Source organism: Tigriopus californicus, chromosome 9 (genome assembly GCF_007210705.1).
Source record: "Tigriopus californicus strain San Diego chromosome 9, Tcal_SD_v2.1, whole genome shotgun sequence".
NCBI lineage: Eukaryota > Metazoa > Arthropoda > Copepoda > Harpacticoida > Harpacticidae > Tigriopus > Tigriopus californicus.
Genome location: NC_081448.1, coordinates 864,028 through 884,581, shown reverse-complemented (window position 1 = coordinate 884,581; position 20,554 = coordinate 864,028). Strand labels below are relative to the sequence as shown.

Genomic DNA, 20,554 nt, shown 5'->3' with positions numbered 1-20,554 from the left:
GATTGAAGAAGAACGAGAACAAATGGTCCATTAGGTTTGAGAGGTTGAGTCCATGTGTGCAATGTGCGGAGCTACTGTACGTGTACATACTTCTTTTTGTATGCTTCCATCCCACAAATGGCTCCTGGCTGGATATCAAAGTAGTAACTATAAATCCAAGCCAGCTTTATCATACACCCGGTCAATGATTTCAAGATCGCAAATATTCGTTCATGGATAGACGGATTATCGGTTTTATCGATCCGCGGGACAATAGAAACTATCCGTTTGCCCTCTGACATAGAATATGTCGAACGATATTAGACATGGAGCTCATGCCATATGGTTTTAAGCTCTCTCGTGTTTTTGGGGAGGAGAGGCTCATCGACAAGAGAAAAAAACCCAGAGAGAACAGAGGAATTCATCATTTTGGAACACAACGAGGATCTTTAGCGCTAATGGATTGTCGACATCTCGTACTTGACTCGTTGCTTCCTTGAAGATGCTTGGCTAATTGTGCATGGAGCAGCCGGCAGCGGCAATGTGCGATGCGGATTCTTATCTCGTTTGGTCGCTGATGGTGTAATCACCTCCGTGGATAATGCTTTCTCGTTTCGCTTTCACTGGTCACTTTCCTCGGATGTCAATTCGACGTGCGCATAATTGTGAATGTACGTATATATACCCGGACTCTCTACGAACATGAACCCAGTGTGTACATCCATAGATTCTCTTACATCACAAACAAAGCCTCAGAGTGAGTTCGAGTACCACGGAAGAGATCCAGTATCGTGTGGGACTGGATCGATGGAATTGATATGTTGGCGTTTGGGAAGACCATTTTCCAACACTGATTGTTGGGTTGCGTGTCAATATCATCAGTGGTGTCTCTGCCACACACCCGTGTATGTACGGGTCTACAGTAGAGGAGTGTGGAGATTGGGATTGCATTACATAATTTGAGGAGAAAATGACATGTTCTGCAGTTTCTCTTCACCCAACCCGTGTTTCGATTTGTGTGTTGTGCGTTGTCTATGTCCTTTTGTTATAGTGGAAGAAGCATCGTTGCCCTCGACAATCATGTGGAACAAATGTGTCCATTTGTAAAGCACGTGCAAAGCCAATCGTGGCCAATCATGGGGATTGTAAGTTTGGAAGCACTTCTCGGGCTTACAAAGGTCTTGATATCGCACTTCCAAGCTTGAATGTTGATGCGACTGGTTGGAAAGCGTTTGAAAACTCGGCCAATGAAGTCAAAACGAAGCCAAATTGGCTGACTGGATGGATGGAGAGATGGATGGACATCAGCACGAAATGAACCGGATAGGGCGTTGGTAATGCAGTCAAATTGCATTTGTCATTGACTAATCCGTTTCGCGCACTGTTAAATCTTCAACCGCCAGTCATTGCCGTCATTTTATGGACATCAATCTTTGTCCGTCGTCTTCAAATGCCGGCTTCAAAGTTGAGAAAAAAGCAATTTCTGATTTTGATTAGCGGTCAGCCAAGACAGTCTGATTCGCAGGGAAAGTAAACCAATTTCCAATTTTCTCTCAGTGGCAAATCCATCCATGGAGCTTGGCCATCATATGATGGCTGGTCAAAAAAGCTCGTGCATACGACAAAACAAAGACGAGTGAAACATTCAGCCTTTTGAATCCCATCTCATCGCCGAGCACGGGGTTGAACGTTGGCTGTTGGACGAGGTTCGTTCGTAAATCCGTAAAAGTGTGAATTGTGGGAGGGAGGGTGCCAATGATCATCAGGGCTGACTCACTCTGAATCCGTCCGATGTGTGCGTCTCCATCATTTCATTTCTGTGTGATGGGTGGGCGTTGCGCAATGCCATCTGCTTCGGCGCTCGTGGCCCATGAATGCATCCCCAAAAATCTTGTAAATGAGCATTAGAGTTGCCCAATATGGACGACGGACCCGTCGGTCGGGTTTGGAGGTGTGATTTGTCGTTCGTTTCCGAGGGGAAAAGTCTGATGTCTAAACCGTGCCCAGAGAGCGGAAATAAGTGACTTTGAAGATTGGATGAAGACCCTTTGCTATTGTGATATGAGTGAATGAAAATACCTGCTCGGACAACTTGGCTTTTGTTTTATGATTGAGCTGACGTGTCCAAAGGCGATTCCATTTGTTTGAAGACTGGAAATGGGCTGTCAAATCCGGACGTTTGAACATATTTCGGAAACGACTGAAAGGGGGGGAGGGCATGACTTCACTCTTCAGGCCTGGTTTCTTCATCAACGATTCCTATTTTCCATTTCTCATTCCAGGTATGTCCGGGCACACACATCCTACCAGTGGTGCGATGTCTCATTTCGAACCCTTCCAGAAGCAGTACATGGAACAGTTCTGGTATTGCTGTTGTCAAAGCCATGCCTGCCTAGTCTTTTTCTAGTTAGTTATGAGTACAGCTCCAGTTATGGGTAGTGCATCTGTTATCCCACTAATCCAAGTAGCAACAAGCATAGGGGGGAGATGAATCTCTATTTTGAAGCAGGCCAACCCCGATACCCCGATGAATCGCCATTCACCACCCCTCAATGTTTGCTTAGGTTGTTGATGTAAGAACGGGAACAGCTCCCGGGGATGTCAATGATGATCCGGGAACAACCACTAATGAGATGAGCTTGAACACGAGCATACTTGTATGCACATGTACTGCGTACTTAGCACAGTAGTAGATACTTCTTCAGAGAGCACCCACCTACCTCTAACGAGGACAACGAACGGCGGTCCGTGGTCGCCAATAACGTGGAAATAGGCCAGCACCACCAGCACCATCACCACCCGTTCACCATTTGGGTTCCCCATGAATGTGAGGAATCTGGCAAGGATTAGTCACATCTGGGGTGCTCGAGCACGACGTAAAGAGGGTTATTATAATTGCAATCTGGTTCTGTCTTTTCTCTCTGCATGTACTAAGGCACTGAGCTTTTGCTCTTGGTGCCCCCAAGGGAGGAATCCGGACGAAAAGAGGCCACTAAGAGCATGTTACGAACTTGGAGCTGGATCTGCCTGCAATATCGGATATTAGAAGGAGGAGAAAGAGAAAGAGGAGGAGGAGGCGGGGGGGTGGGATTAGGGTGTTTGACCCCGATGCAAATCTGATGCCAAATGAACGGGGTCATTCTCTCGTCGATCGTAAATATACTTTTAAACATATGGCCAATTTCATGCTCATTGCCTTGGATAAACATCAATCAGGATCCAGCGGCCACCCTGACATACAACACAGACTGACGTAGTAGTGGCAAAGCTTCGCAGTCTCACTTCACACCTCTCAGTTGGCTGTGAATGGGAGATCGTATCCATTTGAGTCACTCTGTTTTTCTTCGCTCATCTCCGATGTCGTGCAATGGCCCGATATGATGAATGATAGGCTCTGATTTTTGTGCTTTCTGTGCCTGAAGGCATGGCAGAAGGGCTTGTCCTTTTTTGTGACTGCCTTGGCCCTGTCCTCAAATGTCGAGATGGAGCAAGTACGTACGTATGTACCCACTCCTCTTGTATTGTACATCCATATTAACAGGCACGATGAGATGATCAGATTGGAGCCAGACGAGTGAGTGTCAATCGATTCTTCCCTCTTGAACTGTCGTCCAAGTTGACTTTTTGCTCCCCGGACTACTTTCTCCCCCGCATTCCTCCATTCATGAATCTACGTAGACTACCCATGTACGTATATTGGGGAGAATCACCTTGGCCCGCCGATAATCAATCTAATTTTGAATAGAGCCCACTGAGGATATCTGAAAGGTTCCGATTATTTGGCACGATGACTCGAATCCTAAATGACACAACCGGTTTGCGTGGATTGGCATTGGCCAATCAGGCAGTGCTCAGTTCGTCGTGCAAGAGGGGACAGGGGAATCGGATCCTGAAATCTGGTCCGATTTATGACAGCTTAGCTGAGATATGATAGCTCTTAAGAAAAGAAAACTCCCCCCTCTGGCCACTCTCACTAGTACAGTCGTACTGTATTTGCCATTGTGTGGGCAGCAGCCCCGCAAGCCGACCAATTCTTGTCAGCTCTTGGCATCCAGCGCTGAAGAAACGAGAAATCTAATCTTGTTACAGGATTACAAACTTGCGCAATTGGCCAAGAGCTTTTAAATCCTGATTGATTCTGCCTTCTTTCCTCTTCTTCAAATCCCATCCGGTTATCGTGGACAACACCAAGGGATCTCGGCTTATCTTTGTTTCTTCACCATCTAAGAGAACCAGCCAAAGTAGGATGCACAAGGAACTGAACACCGAGTCCATGAGCGTGCTTTAATTCTTTTCAAGGAAAGTGTATCGACCCAGCTTTTGTGGGTCAGATAAGTGCAACAACCCGACGCACTCACGCACGTACATACATACGTACTCATTCCTGAGTGGTAGAAGATCCTGCATGCAAATTTCTACCATTCTTTATTACCAGGCACGTGCCTGGAGCAGAGAAAAGAGGATGCCTTTTATGTACTGGAAGAGCGAGCGAGTGAGTGAGTGCATGAGTCGGCGGTGCCTTCCCACACAAACCCTGCCAAAGGATCATATTCATAACCCAGTTTGATAGCGTTTTATGGGAGATGGAACAGATAAAGAGAGAAAATTGGTCCAAAAAGCCCTCCCCCCCCCTTCTTCTCTTCTCTAAGTCCGTTTTAGTTATGAGTTGAAATATGAAATATGATCGGTCAATTCTGTTTTCACGTTTCAAGACAAAAGCTCAAATGTACCTCTAATTCATTTTCTGCTTCGGAGGTTCGCAAGATAAATGAGGCGAAATTTTACTACTTACCGCTGACATCATACCCATGAATGAAAAGGAGGGGTGACCTATTACCTCAGGGAGATGTAAAAATCTCCCTAACAAGCATAGAGGTTCCCTTGTTATGGGCCAAGCCAACCTAATTCGGTTCCAGCTACACTTGCTAAAGCGTCTACGTAGATTTGGTCGTGATAGAAATGTATGTTATATTCTTTCCAATCTAACTGGTATGAAGAGGTAGACCACCATCAGAATATAATAATTTTGACGAAAGGGGATTGAGTCCGTTTTGGTGCTTAAGATCAGTGTGGCGGAATCGAATTCAGATCAGTTTGTACGTAAGTCACCAAACTATTTTTTTGCGGGCGGAAGTACTTTGAAAGCCAGTTTCCGGTAAAATCCTGTACCCATACTATACGATTGTGCGACATGAACTACAAAGCTCGTGCATTCACCACGGGGAGAGGGGGGGGGGCTTGAGCTTTTTCTCCTAGTATTATTGCGTACCCTGGTTTTGCATAAAAATTCAACAATGGACCTCTTTTAGGGCAGAGGTAGAAGTGGATGCCCTGAATACGAATGGGCCCCCCCCCCGTAATTGTGCTTTCCTAGATTTCTGGCGATCTTATCAGGAGCCCCAATGGTCTCGAACAGCCCGATTTAACCGAATGCTGCTCCCACTCGGTGGAAGTTGGGCCAATTTTGACAATCCGATTCATTGCCTGTTCTTGGGCAGAAGACTGACTAGCTAAAGAAAAGTTGAAAACACACTCCAAGACGCCCGTCAGCACTCGAAAAGTCAACTTGGAAGCCAATCCGACTGACTTGACAATTGAAGACATCGCCTCACGTTCCGTTCCAGAACGGGCAGAATAGCAATGGAGCTACTAGCTAGCCGGATCTTTAATCTTTAGAGTTACACTTGGCTAAATCTGTTCATCAAGAGGCAGTCATAATGCTGTGCAAGACAAAAAATGCGCCCTACTATTATTTTCATTTAGTCATCTTTCTTTGGCTTTGTGTCTGGTCTGAGGGAGTAGAGCTGAATTGGAATCAAGCTTCATGGCTGGGGTCGTCTGTAATTCCTTTCTTGGCACTCATTAATTCATATCACAATTTATGATCATGTCCAATTTCTATTCCCGTGGACCTCAAGGATGAACAAACAAACATCTGCCATGAATCTCGCGTTTAATGAGTCAGTCTTGAGAACAAAAAGAGTCTTCCATTGGTCGGAACTGACATAAACCATGGATTCTGCCAGTCCACATCCAGGCCATAAATTCCGAACAGATTTTATCGTCGCTGATAGAAGTTTGCCATTAAATCAGGAGCTCCTTTCCAGCAGCGCCATGAGAGCGTTTCTCCCAATTATTCCCACAAGATCCGAGTGTAGTAGTGAGCCAGGCCCCAAAGAGTATTAAACAAGGTTCTAACATTCAAGCGTGCAATTGAATTACCAACTTGGCCATGCTTCACATTCTCATAAGTTACTCTGGACAACATGCATGGGTAGTCAGTTGAGCTAGTTCATGTGGAAAGTGACTGACTGACTGACTGACTGACTGACTGACTGACTGAGCGAATGGGCGAATGTGAGAATGTGAGAGGAGTGCAAGCAGCCCGTTGTGGCGTTCGCAGATCTCTGTTGGAGCCGTCAACTTGACGAAAAAGGGTTGGATTTTCACCTCAAACTGACATTTCGGGGAGACTGGACCATGCCCAGAAAGCTTTCGGGGTTCATCCCCACACACACTTGCTCTGTCTAGTAAGTAGAAAATATGTACCACACACTCAACGGCAGAGTTCATCATTGCCTGCCTATCTAACCCAAAGTTCTAGTTCCACGGACGGATGGACATTCTCGTTTCGCATGCAATGAAATTTTGGTCACTCCGTTAGCCCCAAATTGCTGTTGAACGGGGATGAGTCGCCCAGAAGGAGGAGATCTATCACTTTTTTGTGCCGAAAACCTGAGATCTCTCGGCGTGTACGTGGATCTGACAACCATTTGTATGCTTGTGTTTTTTTTTTGAAAGACAATCATGCAAAAGGTGGTTTTCGGCGCTGTTCTGGTTGTTCGTCCCTTCTGATTTTTAAATGAGTTCCATTTCAAAGGGGGATAATTTGAGAAGAAAGCCCGTGTCAATCAAACACACACCAAGACAGGTTATTATAGAGCAATTACTTACTGCTCCAAATTCTTGCGGTAATCGTCGAGGTAGCTTTCAAAACAAAAAAAGCAACGACAAACGAGCCAGGCCATCATATCAAGCCATTGGCCAATGCTTGCTTAGCAGGCGGTGTAATAAAGATATCTCGCGCGAAGAACCTAAATGATATGCAAAATTATGCAGGAAACTTTAGACCCACCTCATCCACTTCTCATATGTACTGCTTAGTACTCTGTGTGTGTGTATGTGTGAACGCTATTCTACGTAGTACACTGTTGGTTAGGAAAGTGTGGTGAGTTGGGATGGTTTGTGATGTACGTAGGGAATGAGTGAAGTGGCCAGTCTGTGTCTTGAATAAATGTGCAGCAGCATATGAGCTCTCTTGAGTCGAGGAGTCAAGAGTCTCTGTGACTTGGTCGTCACTTGATCACCGAACTTGACACGGACACTGGGCAAAAAGCCCGTTAAATGTCTCGCATTGGGATTGTCAAAAAACCAAGCCCACTATCCGACATCATAATGGCCAAACTGATATTGTGTTTTTGAATCATTAGTTGGAGACTCGATGGGACGATAAAGGAGGCTTCTACATGTCTTTCATTTAAAACTAAAAATGGTAGACGATTATTAACGAATTGATTTCGGTTACTACTCTGGCAAAGATTGGTATGAATCTTCAAGTGTGTTAAAATCAAACCTTTTGAGGGGATTTTAGCCAGTGGATCGCTTTAAAGTCTCATCACAGGCTCGAATTTTAAGCGGGTGTTCGTCCGTTCCTCTTCCTACTCCTCCCCATCCCCTTGGTCATGGCTCTCGTCGCTTGAATCCTGGTGATTCGCTTCATTGTCTATGCATGCATGAAATTGTTGTGAGACTCAAATGAGGCATCTCTTCCACGTTGATTTTCATTAGGACCTCATCAAGGACTACGTAGTCTTCACTGACTAGAAAAACGAGGATGGAAGAAGACCAGCCTTCGTCCTCGTACCTATTGAACGCATTTTGACTCCCATGAAGCCTCACTAATTCTCCATCCGGGAGATCTGGTTTCGAGCTTGGTGATCCCAATTTACGGCCGATGGCATCTTAGAAATCTTTCCTTTCGAATGGCCATACATACCAGCAATGAGAGTGGCATTCGTTTGACGTCAATGTGATTCCAGAGTGAGTGTGTGTGTGTGTGTGTGTGTGTTTGGTGGCAATGTAAAATGCACCTGGTTCCAGAACGGCGTCCATCCAATCTTGGGTGTGTACCCAGTACATACATGTGTGAGTGTGTGCGATGAGAAGGAAATGCAATTCAAAATGCAGTTTCTCGTGACCAAAGTTAGCGTCTCTTCTTGCCATTCAAGCTTCGCAGCCCCTCCTTTCCACATCAAAGGCCTCACAATATTTACGAGGTTGCTCAGATATATTATTATTGTTCAACAACGTCGAGCCTCTTGGCCGGGCAGGAGCGAGAAGTACTCGAAAGTTTCGACTTTGCGTGAGGCAGACAGAGCGCTGGCAAATCCCATCACTTGAGCCCCATCTTAATAAGATCAGTTCCGATCCAAATGTGGAGAGCCTTCCTTCATCAAGTTTCCGTTTGGTGTGGATCTCCACTATCTCTCCATTGGTTTCTCGGTTTCTCGGTTTCTCCCTCTCTTGGGAAAGGGTTTTGGGTCCCGATCGACATGGGGATGTGGGAGCCATGTGGGTTTTGGCAAGACTCCTGAATAATTCAAAGCCGATTGGTTCTCACCCAGCTCCAACTAATTAGGAAGAAACTTTGTGCCAGAAATTCCCAAGGACATTGATGAATTCCGCTAGGGATTTAAGGACTTCTTGGCCACCACCTCCTCAATCACAATGAAAAGTCATCTACGGATGGTTGGTGGGTTACATGGATAGACAGATATGCGTCTGTCATGGCGTAATTAGCATATGAAATTCAACGAATACCAAGGTTCTCAACTTCATGATGGGCGAGCACTCACACTTAAGCCATCTCAAGGACACACTCATCAAAGAGGACTTCCTCACCCTTTGGACTTCTCGAGCTTTGAATAAGAACTTCATTTCATGACTCAATAGCTAGATTGGGCTAGGGGGCATTCATTGCCTGGTCACACTTTGAGAAGTCCTGACATCAGAATGCAATCATCATAAGGCTTAGTAAGGTTGGGTAAAAATTCAAATGACTTCTCAGCTTGGAACTCGAAACATATGTACGTATGTATATGACTTGGACAAAGTCCCGAAACATCAAGATGACCAAAAACATGCTTCATATGGAACGTGTGTACTTGAACTTCTGGCCGGCAGAGTACATCATTATCATGGTACACTGAAAGCGAGAGATTGAAAGGGAAAAAGGGGGACGCAAGAATAAACATTTGCTTCGATACAATTGCGGTGATAAAATAGGGAACAGAAACAGATTCCAATTTGAATCGAACCCTGGTGACCATTGGAACATCTGGAGGGGTTCGGAAGCAGGTTTATTTATGTTGTAGGGTGGTGGGCTTTTTAAATTCAGGGCAAATCCCGCATATAGGTTTTCCAAATTTTATATTTTATTCCACCCCTCCAAAAGCACATGGACCGAGGGAGGGGGAAATAAAAGCTCGAGGCAGGTTTGCCATTCCGACCGATTCCGATTGACTGGCCACGCAATATGCACTATATTGGGCACATTATAGATTTATGTATGCGTCAGAGAAGTTCCAGACAAAACGTGGACGCTTGCTACATTCAAGATTAATTGGATGTGACAGAATTGACCAATCTATCGAAAACATTCCGATCTATTAGCATGGTCGCTAAATATGTACATTGCTCGGGCTTCTGTTCTTGCAGTGCTTCAATCAACTTCCATATTTGAACATGAAAACATGGATCGAAACCAACTCGATCGTCGTTCCGTTTGGTACTGAATAATATGGCTGCTTGCCAAAAAAGAGTCTCCTAAATGAGATTACTACAAATCCGGCTCTTCTTGTTCCCTATCCGTCGCCTCCATGACCCCCCCCCCCTGGCATTGGAACTTTGGAATACTACTGCTCTTTGTACCATCGAGTCCTGCTCCAAAAAGGGGCGGAAATCCAATTGGATCTGGCGACCCTGAAAGTATTAGACGGGGGATAAAAAAGGGTGACAGATGGAAGAAACAGACACCGCGGACAAAGTGGGTCTTCCGAGTGAAGAAAATGCACAATTGCCTTTCAAATTCCGGAATAATAAATGTTCTCCCTTTGTCTTGGACTTTCAGGTAAGACTTTGGAACATAACCACAACGACAAATCTCTGTCTACAAATTGTTTATCTGAAGACTGCTGGCTCGTTTCGAGCCTTTTTTTCTCGCTTTCTCTCTCTCTCTCTTTCTTCTCAAGTTTGCATCGCTGAACATCTCGAAATGGCGTTTTGTTTGGAAGTCGGGGTCTGTTTCAACTTTACTCTCTGTTTATGTCTCTCCCTCAATTTTTGGCTTTCAATTTTGAGTGCTGTCTAATGGGAGAGCAATTTCAAGCTTTTTTAGCCAGACGTGTCTTGCCATTTTAATAGCCCTTAAATAGGACACAATCAGTCAAAACCCAGTGGAAAGGGGGCCAGCAACCTTTTTGCACTCTACATTTATTGAAGAACTTGCTCTTGAAATGGACAATCAGTAAACCTGTCAACCCAGTTCATAAACACATTCTTTCTAGGATAGCTTCCCTGTTTGTCTTTGGCATTATCGAAAAAAAGAACCATTTACTAAAACAGAAAGGATTTGTGTGCAACGAAGAAAGGCTCAATGACCGTCAATTAGAAGCCTTGAACTGACGAGCTTAAACAAACAGAGTTCAAGGGACCATGTGTTTGTTTACGTTTGGTGAGATGTCCTATTCTGAAGGCTTCGTTTTTACACCAACAAGATATATGACACGGTTTTTCTTGGCTTACGCCATCTGGACACAAAGAGCAATAATGGGGACCCCGTTGGTACATGGACGACATCAGATACCTTGTTTTTTATTTTCGCTATTTAACGAGTTGATTCAAAACAGCATTTATATTTAGCATCATGTTTCACTTTGAACCATTTGGGGCAAAAAGTATCAATGTTAACTTTTTAGTGGCTTAAATTTACTCTCTAGACATACGAGGGAAAGGAATTCATTCGGTTTAGCCCCAAAGAATAATCGTAGAAAGGCAACAATCTTTTTCTTATATCGGGTTAATTTCTTGTCTAAGTAGACACATTCCTAGCTAAAAGCTTGGTCATTATCGGGGCCGTCTAAAACAAGGCTCGTCCTGTGTTAACGATGCTCCAAATCCAAGCCGTAAAACATATAAGGGATGAAGAATTTCTAGGCACCCAAAGTGGCGGCTATGATTAATGAATGTTTACCAAGGCTCACACTTCTTCCATAAGGATAACAACTTGGATGTCGGCGAATAACTGGATGGATGGAGGGAACAACAGGGGGATGAATGGATGGATACACGGATGGATGAAACGGAGAGCAGGCGTCAAAAAACAAAGAACCCCTTGAAAACTGTAACAAGCACCTTGACTGCCCGGAGATCAACTCATTTCTTTGTTTAGTGTACGTACACAAGATGAAAGGCAAGAATGTGTTGGAGTTGTGAAAATACCATTATAATTTTGTAATTTTGTAGAAAAAGCCTCACCGCTTCGCCGGGGTGGCAAATCAAATGATCTTCTCCTGTCTGTACGTAATGTCACAGTTTGAAATCTCGACACGGGAGTTTATCCTTTGTGAGTTTGTGAGGGCTCACCCTGTGCCGTGCAACTGACAAAAGTAATGGAACTAATACTTTGGCAAGCCAGGCCAAGTGAAGGCAAGCCAAGCCAAATGAAAGTCTTATCTCGGAATAGAAATCAGAATCTCGATCTTCCAAAGGGGTGGCTGGATGGCTCGGTTGGGTTGCATTCAAGAACTCGATTCGGACTCGAGGTTCCATTGGACAGCCTCATATCTCACATGAGCACTTTTTGTGCCTTCTATTCTTCTTATTTTAGTCCGAGCGGGCATTTTCTATGCTCGCCTCAATGTCGTCAAGGTTCCTTTCCGTCGTGCTCTTGAGCTAGCTGGTAATGGATTGGAAGGGCTCGTTTTCAAACAGGATTTGATCATGTTGGCCGGATAAAGCCCCGACTTTGTCCCTTGTCCGTCCTCTTTTGATGGTTGCTGATGATTCCTGCGTATGGACGACGAACTGACTCCTCACTGACTGTTTGATTGACACAGCAGAGGGTAATGAACAAATGAAAGACACGATATTTTGTCGATGGAGTCATCAGCACCGTCGTCGCTCTTCATCCATGGAGTCTCTTCACTTCATGACAAGAGGTCGTCATTTTGAATACGAGCACAATAAACGCGATCCCATTCATGAGAAATGGCAAACGCCAATGCCACGTCGAGATCAGAAGGAAGGAGGAGGGGGGGAGGGGGGCTTTGGATTTTGGAATATTTTCCTTTCTCAGGGAGAAGAATAATTAATCTCTCAAGAGGAATCGAGATAATTTCAGGCCACGGGACGGACTCGGTATCTTGATAGAAAGATCATCAAGGGATGCTTGAGTCTGATGTCTACCTATACTGTAGAGGCTGAAAAGAGCGAGCATTGAGCCTTCCGTGAGTGAGTGCACTATGGCCGCATTTTCTGAGGTTCCAATCATTGTCATCTGAAACGCATGGAGCTCCAAGGAGAATCGTTGTCGATCTGGGCATCATAGGACGAGTGTGTTCTTAGACGATGATGAAAGGAAACTTTTTTGGGGCCGAGCGAAAATATTTTGCTCTCCTCAAAATACATCCCCTCTCTCTCTCTCTTTTTCGGCGGTGTGAAAATTTCATGATTTCGCGCTACACTTCATATCATCACAGACTCGAAAAATAACATCATGCAAATCTGGTGAACTCATTTGCCCGTGTTATTGTTGCTCCTAACAAGCTGAGACTTTCTTCATCCGATGATTTACGAGAGTGGCCGAATTACTAACTACAGCTTGGCTTTTTACGAGATTTTCCTCGCACTTGAATCTTGAATCAAGACCAACTCCAAGCATTCCACAGAGACCCGGTTGTAAGATCTTACCTCAGCAATTACAGCCTTCCACTGCAGATTGCACTTTTTGCTTGCATGTTGTCTAGCCACCATCCTTGTTTTTTTCCCAAAAGAACCCTCATTTGATAATGCTTGGGATCGATTTGCAATCTTGCAAAATCCACACTAAGCAAGCAAGTTCTGCTCGATTTTCAACGATTCATCAGAGTTCGTGCAGACCACACTTGAAAACTTGGCTCAAGAATTTCAGACATTCTTCCCACTGCTATCCCAGGGGTCCATTGTTTTGATGTGATTGATCCCGGGACGTTGATTTATTGGCCGACGATCTCAAAAGCAGAGACTCTTGAAAAGCCCCCTTCGAATCTCTGGTTTCTTGTTTCGGGCCTCGGTCCTTTTTTTCTTAATCCGCCATGGAAATCATGGAAATCATGGCTAATCGCGGCCATAAAAGAACCAATCGACAGAGTCACATTTGGACGAATGGAGCGAGCTTTCCGAACCCGAGAGTTAATGGTTAATTAACATTTATGAAAGTGCCATGAATATTGCAAACTAGGGCAGGGTGGGTATTGAATGTTGTTGGGAGCAACTGCTGTTTTTGATGGGGGCTCTTCCTTTGTGGTTGCCTGGCTACCATGACGAAAGCATCAAGATGAGGCTCCCCACCGCTGGATTTAATAGAAGATATTGGCACCCCAGAGCTCTTCTTCTCTCTCAAATGCTTCCATCCGCACTCTGAAAATTTCTCTGAAGTCGCTTTGTCTTCAGTTCACTTAACATGAATATTTGGATTCCGAAAAAGCATGGTGTATTCCATACCCAATTTTTGCCCTGATGGGTTTGGTAGTAGTGTGAAAATGCAATTTCATGAGCTGGATTCAATTGTGGCAGTGTTTTCGATCCGTTTGGTAACAGCTTGAACAAAAAAGTGAAGAGCTCACATACTTGTGAGAGAGAGGGTGCCAAATTTTAATTTCGGAGAGTTGCTCTTTCTCGTGGTATTCATATGGATTGGAGCAACGCAACAATCTCTGATTCGATCCAGTCCTGTGGGTTGATTCAGTCGGCGATGGAATGCCAATGCCGTGATGCTTCAAACGTCATGAATTCTTAAATGAGATCCGGCCTTTTGAGTCCGATCCACGATACTTGTGTACCACATGTTCAACGTAGAGAAGGTAGTGACAGTTTAAGTAACACTCGGACGGGTTGAGCGTGTGACTGAAAATGCTGAAAATGGCCCTTTTCAATGGTTCATTAGGAGAGGTTTGGGGCAAGGTTTATGATGAGATGAATGGGAAATGCATTGGCGCTCCTTGAGCCTCCGGCGAGAGTCAATACACGACTTAAGCAAAGAGATGCACTTCGGCCAAGATTAGCATTCACAGTTAAGAATTTCAAATCCTGCCATTCACTTCCACCTGCTTAACGTGGATCGGAGCTTGATTATCAACCAGCCACCATTTGAGCGACATTTATCTACTAAAGAGTCAAAAGAAGAGGGAGAAGTAATCCCAGATTGGTGGGTCTACCTACAGATCCTGAAAGGAAAAAAAAGAAATCTTTAGGTCCATCCAAATCTAAGATCTAAGCTCAGAGTTGGTTTACCAAACACGGCGACGAAATTCAGGCGGGAAATGCAAAGCGCGTGGAACTCAATAGTGATTTCCCCCAGCCCTCCGTGGTATTTCCATAATTGCTCTGGCAAGGCTCAATGGTCGAAACGAGATGGACATTGCTGCATAAATAGACCATCAACGTGGTGAGGAATCTGGCCAAGTTCCACTACCATTATTATCTCTACCAGCCTGTCCAGTCCGAACATGTGATTAGGTTTAAACGCTCCTTGGTACTCCTCCGTCCTCAGGACTGGCGTGTACTCCGGAGTGGTTCTCGCTTGGGATGGAGAGCTCGAGTGGCATCCCCATTTCCCAGTGGAGCTCCTCTTAAAGCACGGTTTTGCTCATAATGTGCAGCTATTAAGTCAACAGTTTTGACCACTGACCAGGCGCGCGGTTTGGCAACATGGTGTCCCTTATAGTCATAGACAACCACATTCCTGGTTTGAGGGGAACCTTTGCAACGAGAGTAGTCATGGAGAGGAAGCAAATTTTCTGCTCAAAAAGGCTCGAATCGGATTCAATCGGATCCGAAGGAGATTGAAGGGAGCTCGTGCCGTTGACAGTTCTTGACAAATATTTTAATTGAACTCGGTCGTATTCAATCTTCTTCTGCTATTGTTGTTGTCCGCATCTTTCGTCCATTTCAAGATTCGTTCACCCTCGGCGTCCCAATATAGTCTCCCTTCTTCAAGATCGAGGAGAAACAATAGAAGGAAGTCCCTCTCGCATCATCGGGTACTTAGCGGGTACTTAGTAAGTCCAACTTGTACACACTGATTCGTAATCTCCAATCCAGCTGCTCTCTCTCTTTCTCTCTCTGGATCACCATTGCCGCCAAGGTAGATAGGCTGAAACTTAGAGAGACAACAACCAAACTCATTGTTGTTCATCGCATGTTCAATCGCGATGGTCGGAGCGAACCTCCTGAACTTTTCGGTTTTCCAGTCCTTCGCCCCTGGATTTCTCTTTCTCCAACCGCTAATCTCCCGTAAGTGGACTCGGGGTCCCTCTCTAACAACTGCCATTGCTACCTTGGCTCTACCAAGGCTCTAATAGTCGGTGGCTGCTCCATGAGCCCCCATCATCAACATTACCGTCGTTGTTGTTGCTGTTGTAGTAGTTGGGTTTGCGTCCATTTTCTTCATGTTTTTGACCACATTGTTAAGCTTTTGTCAACCCAGAGTTTCCTGCTGAAAGCTCAAGCTGCTCAAGTTGCTCGGATGTTATTATTAACGCTTGGACTCACGACAAACCCCCTACAAGTCCTACCCAAACAACGCAACTACTCGGATATAAAGCTCAAATTTGTGTTTACCACCTTTTCACCTTCTGAGCCATTGACAGAAACATTTAGAACACTTATTTTACCTACATGATTACACCCTCAATAATATCTAAGAGCTCTAGCTTGCTGTGTGAAGACGAAGTTGGGTGCGGCAAGGTGTGCTTTGAAACGAACCCAGAGAAAACGGAATTCAAAAGAGGATGGATGGATGGAGGGTTGTGAGTAATGATGAATGTGTCTCCGTCAGAGGTTTCTTCTGTGAAAATGTCTCCAACCGGGCTGAATTGTCGTCTGGCTATGTACAATGCACTTGCCGAGGAAACGGGGACAAAAGGCGAAGCCAAAAAGCGGTCGATCCGTCGTCGGTGTTTCTCTCTGCTTGCTCCCCCCTGTCTCGGCCATTTGCTCGTTCGGACTCAAAGCCCATGAGAACCATTCCGACTCGTAATCGGCTATGATTGCCAAACTCAACGACGACATGAGTGAGTGCTTGGATAAAGATGTTTTCCAACAGGAGAAGCCTTCAATTGGCTGCCTCGTCGTTCGTTGTCTCTACTAGGATATGAGTATGTTGTCATTGGCTTCATCTCTCGGGGGAGGAGGATAACCCGTGAAACAAGGCCATTATTTTCGATCCGATCGGAATCGCAGAAAGAGGGGCTGAAAGTGGGAAAGATAAAAACCGATAGGATCCTCGTTATTGGATGTTCGTTCATGTAGGTCGAACATTGTAGATCGTACGTACGAACATCGCATGACTTGGGACGATCAAAGTGGTGTTTAACCAAATATCTTGTTCTAATATCGCTGTCTGTCCACATTTTCTGAGAGGACTTAATAACTTCCTCTGACAAACGAGACAGACACATTGGAGAAAGAGAGGGAAAAAACTGCGGTTTTGGGAATTGAAAGTTAATGAGCCTCTCGCTCCATCATTAGCTGAATACTAAAACCCCGGGTCTAAAGTGCACTTTAATCACGAAGGGGATGGATGGATGGATGGATCATTTCAAACTACGGCCAAATCCCCACTCAAAACCACCAATGACCCACTACGTAGTCAGCATTTGGCTAGACCTGCACATGTCCGTCCCATTGTCGCCGATATCGATTGGGAACGAGTGAGCATGTTTTTCTGGGGATTAATGACCCATACTTGAAACGGAAGCACCTTTCGGTATTAAAAGGTTGAGGAATGCCATTGGATTGTTATTGGATCGGATGAGGAAAAACCAATGGAGACAATAAACATTGGAAGTGGTTGTTTGCGGTGAACGTGCTAGAGTGGTGACAATATATCTACCTATCCATCGGAAAACCACCACCATCCCTCTCACCGCCCATCCATCTCTGACAAATGAAGGTGGCTGCAGGGAATGGTTGGTTGGTTGGCAGTCGTCTGTCGATTGCCATTGGATCGGTCAAGCTCCTTAGGAAGCACATTGTTTTTCGACAATGGGAAATATCAAGAGAACACTCTTTTTTCCCTCTCTTCGTATTCATTTCCAAGACGAACAAGACGACAATGAGAATCATCATCAACTTGCCTAGGTTGGGATTCCATGACACCATTCAAACGTGAAATTTGTCGGAGAGAGTGGAAGCATTTTTCTCTCCATTGATATCCTCGATTCTGAAACTCATTCTTGCTCTGCCGAAAGACCATCAGATAAGGGCTGTAGAAGCAAAAAATGGTAATTGATAGTTGTTGTTGTCGTTGTTGTTGATGATGTTGTGATGGTGCTCTCACGGATCAGGCCGACGTTCATCGACAGATGTGGAAGAAGGTGTGACAGACAAATCAGGAATTAAAAATTCACCTCTCCGACTTCTGTAAAGATTGAACTTTTTGATGGGCGATCATGTGATACGTTGCCAGAACAGAACACATGGTGGGTACCCCCCCCAAAAAGAATAAAATAATGTGTAAATAAAACCACAAAAGTTACAGAAACCACAAGAGAGATCGTTCCATGTTTAATGAGTGCCACATAAAGGAAGGTGGATTCAGAAGAAAGGGGAGGCGAATGAGAAACGAAATTCATCGACGGATGGGATCTCCACCCAAGAATTGGAGCCAATTAGACATAATTCTTTCTCTCTCTCATTCTTCTCTGCTCCATTATTCCAAGCAACCCCTCACTTTTTATTGTTAAGACGGAATGACAAAGTAATTTCACCTTTTCACTTGTGAACACCACCACATCCAAGTCACTAATGGAATCTGGCAATTAAAACCTAGAATGGGAAGATGAGACCAACCGTGGGCTAGACAATATACGAATAAGAATACGTACATGTATACTCGTACAGTTCCACAGGTAGAGTACTTTCCGAGGGTAGCCACTCGATCTTGATCCTCATAGACGATATGTCGACTCGCAAACTCATTCATCCACATTAGCCTTGAACTGCAAATGACTCTTGACATCAAGATGAGATGATGTTGAGCACAAGCTCATCATCCATGACTGCCCAAAATGTCAGAAATGCATTGGTTTCTGATTAGAATTTTAACAATATTTCAATCCTCCTCCTGCTCCTCCCCCTTCATCTCATGTGCTTCTGCTTGAGCTTATCTCTGAGTAACTATCGCTCGTAAATTCTAAAGATATGGCAAGAAACTCATCGGCGTTTTTATGCTCTTTTCTGCCCATTTCCGAGGTCATTTTTGAAAGTTTCTTCCCCTCCAATATTGCAGGTCTGAGTTTGGATCGACGGACAAAGTATGGTTGTGAAGGAACCACCCTGGAGATCCGATGCGAGGCTGGAACCGTCATTAACCTGGTCCGGGCCAACTTTGGCCGCTTTTCCATCTCCATTTGTAATGACATTGGCAACACAGATTGGAGTGTGAATTGCATGGAACCAAGGACCCTCCGAGTCATCAATTCAAGGTAAGTTGTTCAGGATATATGCCAAATCGGACGGTTGGCTGCTGGCTTGAGAGGGTGGGGATGAGAACGAGATGAGTGTCCTTGATGCTTACCTGTTTGTTGATTTGACGGATGATTCGCTGATCACTCAAGATTGGGAACGCATAATCTGTCATATGGTTTGAGACACTCAATCAATTGGACGAGGAAATAAGCTGGTAAATTGATCACACGCCCATTTTGGCACACCAGTGACAAGTAGTAGTTCGTCAGACGTGCCTGGATGACTTTTTTCGGGCGGGTCATCCTGCCATCCATTATGTTGGTGCCATTTAATGACTGGGTTCTTACAACCTTTTTCAAAAAAGGCGCTGAGTCAGCTTTTAATCTGACAAGTTTTTATTCCGCGGCGTTGATATCAGAAAATTCCTGAATGCCAGCCAACGACTCTCGACCCCTCCTCCCTTCAGCCAGCAACCCTTTTAAAAGCTCCGCTCGCCCCACCACATGAGGTGAGAGCAACCACCAACCAACCAACCAACCCCATTAACAAATGGTGGAAATAGACTGATTCACTAGATCAATGTGCAAAAAGTCATTTATTATCTTTTTGTGCTTGGATGTCACTCGGATGTGATGTCGCCGACTGGGGGGTGAGGGCCGGCCACTTGGCCCAGGGACAACCAACCACTCGAAAAGGTTCATCCTAGTCATTGAGCACACAATGGACAACTGTTGGCGAGGTGCGACCAATTGGGAAATATTCCATCCATCTGAAGATTTGCTTCTGAATGACATTTTTGAGCTCAGTGCCGCTGACAAGAGCATTCGCATTAGTTCATAATAATTTCTTGAATGAATGACTGAAATCCCCAAGATTTGGGAAAGGTGAGGGGGTGAGAAGCCAATGAGAAATTTGGACGCTCACCTGGCCGAGTCAAGTCCGGATATTTACACTCAAGTGTTGGCGTCACTTTCAGCTGTGCTCTGGATCTAGGTGGTGTCCAGGCTTGGTAATGTGAGCTCAAACGTGTTCGGCCGTTTCTTCATTCTGAAAGCTGACATTCACAAAAAGTTACATTAACTCAAATCAGCACTTGGCGGCTTCATTGGCCGCTAGTGCATGAATATTTCTCCTCCTCCTCTTCGTCCTCCTCATTGCCTGTTGCACGGACTCTGTCCAAGGTGACAGCTCAGCCCTTAAGTGAGTCATTTATCCAAGACGCCTTTTGGACGATTAGTCGGAACTTTTTTGGGAGTGCGAGCTAATCAGATTTGAAGTCGAGAATCTCATCGTCACATTCGTCTCAAGCAAGCATGATCATGCAGCACCTCTTTCTCTCGTTCTTTCTGGCTCTGGGCATGCATGTATGCATCATCATCCGACAAGTGTTGAGCTGAGAGCATTTCAAATGGGTCCCTTTTTGAACATTCACTAGATTAACTTTGATCATGAGGGGTGAAAGTGCTGTGAGGGTAGGAGGTAGGAAACGACGCACCGCAGCCAGTCGGGGAGAAAGAAATTAGCATATCTTAAAATCCTTTTATGGCATTTGCCTCATTTCACGAATCCTTGGATTAAAGACCCGCCGGGTTCGACAACTTCTTTCTTCCCCTTGAATGTGGTTCCATTCGCTCCATAAATACTCACTCTCCATACGCTCGTTTCAGATGCAAAATGAAACCGAGGTGCAAGATCCCGGTGGACGCCGCCATTTTCGGTGACCCTTGCCCCGGAACGAACAAATACGTAGAGGTACACTACACCTGCCAACCCGTGAAACAGGACA

General features: G+C 45.0%; 1 protein-coding gene across 1 annotated transcript in view; it reads left to right on the top strand.

Moving 5' to 3' along the window:
* LOC131886510 (latrophilin Cirl-like) overlaps positions 1-20,554 on the top strand; it is a gene marked incomplete in the record, with an annotated part of 31,397 nt that overhangs the window by 7,921 nt on the left and 2,922 nt on the right. The window contains 2 exon segments of the mRNA XM_059234873.1: positions 18,590-18,785; positions 20,436-20,554. Coding sequence (XP_059090856.1) covers positions 18,590-18,785; positions 20,436-20,554 — 315 coding nt within the window.